This window comes from Sinocyclocheilus anshuiensis, unplaced genomic scaffold (genome assembly GCF_001515605.1).
Source record: "Sinocyclocheilus anshuiensis isolate Anshui unplaced genomic scaffold, SAMN03320099.WGS_v1.1 scaffold2754, whole genome shotgun sequence".
Classification (NCBI taxonomy): domain Eukaryota; kingdom Metazoa; phylum Chordata; class Actinopteri; order Cypriniformes; family Cyprinidae; genus Sinocyclocheilus; species Sinocyclocheilus anshuiensis.
In genome coordinates, this window is record NW_015558769.1 from 151,697 (window position 1) to 152,907 (window position 1,211).

At 46.2% G+C, this 1,211-nt stretch overlaps 1 protein-coding gene across 1 annotated transcript in view; it reads left to right on the plus strand.

Annotated features, from left to right (window-relative positions):
* The window catches only part of LOC107681493 (uncharacterized), a gene marked incomplete at its 3' end in the record, with an annotated part of 2,403 nt that extends 1,451 nt beyond the window's left edge, over positions 1-952 (plus strand). Inside the window, exon 4 of the mRNA XM_016477805.1 lies at positions 3-952. Coding sequence (XP_016333291.1) covers positions 3-952 — 950 coding nt within the window. The remainder of the gene's footprint in view (positions 1-2) is intronic.
* Between the last annotated feature and the right edge of the window lie 259 nt (positions 953-1,211).

A 1,211-nucleotide genomic window follows, 5' to 3' on the forward strand; every position in this document is an offset into this window, starting at 1 on the left:
AGGCCCACTCACACCCCTGGAGTAGAGAGCACCATCAGAAGTGTGCTGGGTGCAAGCAGTGCACCTGCTCAGTGGCCTGACTGTTGCCGTCTGGTGGAGACCATCTTCATCAGGCTTTGCACAATTCACCCAAGCCCCAAAAGAAAAGGCAAGGGAACGCTGTCGAGATGGTCTCTGATCCTCCAAGACTACAGAAGGATAAGGCAGCTTGTACTGGGCAACAGCTTGGTGATGGGAGGAACCTCAATGCAGCTGGTGGAGGTTAACCAGAACACCCTGATTCAGTGGTACAACAACAGGCAGAAAAAGCAAGAGCTGTCTGTGCTGCTTCAGGGCATTCAGTTGCCTCAGCCCCTCCCTGAAGCTCAGGAACCTTTCCAGGCTGCCAAACGCCCACGGACTGAGCCAGGACAACCAGGGGAGCAGCACCAGTACAAGCTACCAGAGAGCACAGCAGGTCAGGCAAAGCAGAGGCAGACTTCTACTGGACGACCCCCTCTCAGACCCAAGGCACCAGCACAGAGTCCTATGTTGGTTACACCATCAGCACCTGGAGCATCAGTGCAGATGGTACCCAACATACTTATACCAGCAGCACCAGGTTTCCAGGGTGTGCCAGTGTTCCAGGGTCTGCAAATGGTTCAAAGACTGCCAATGGTTCAGGGGATGCCGATGGTTCAGGGAATCCCGATGGTCCAGGGGATGCCAATGAAACAGCCACTGTTACAGCCTACAGTTGTGCAGGGCACCAGTTCACGACCTGCTGCACCAGCTGCCAGTCCGCAAGCCATGCCCAAGAGACCCTACAAGAGAACTGTAGAGGCAAACACTTGCAAGAAGTGTGGACAGTTCAAAACCAGTGCAACGGACATAGGCAAGGTGTACTGCCCACAGACTGAGACTATTACAAAAGAACAGTGGTTGGAGCAAATGCGGAGAACTGTTCCCAAATGTATATATTTTTATTTATTGTAGTGTATACAGTTGTTTTAATATAGTTCACTATTGTTAATATCTGTGTTGAACATTATTTAATGTTTTTTTTTAAACATTTTTTAATATTTAACTTTATTTACTTTTTTTTTTTTTTTTAATCCTATTTAACTAACTTATTGTTTTTGAAGACTTGATATTTACCGTTTTATTTACCTTTTAATTGTTGCTTAAACTTATTATTTAATTTGATATTCATTACTGTTCTGTTAGCATAA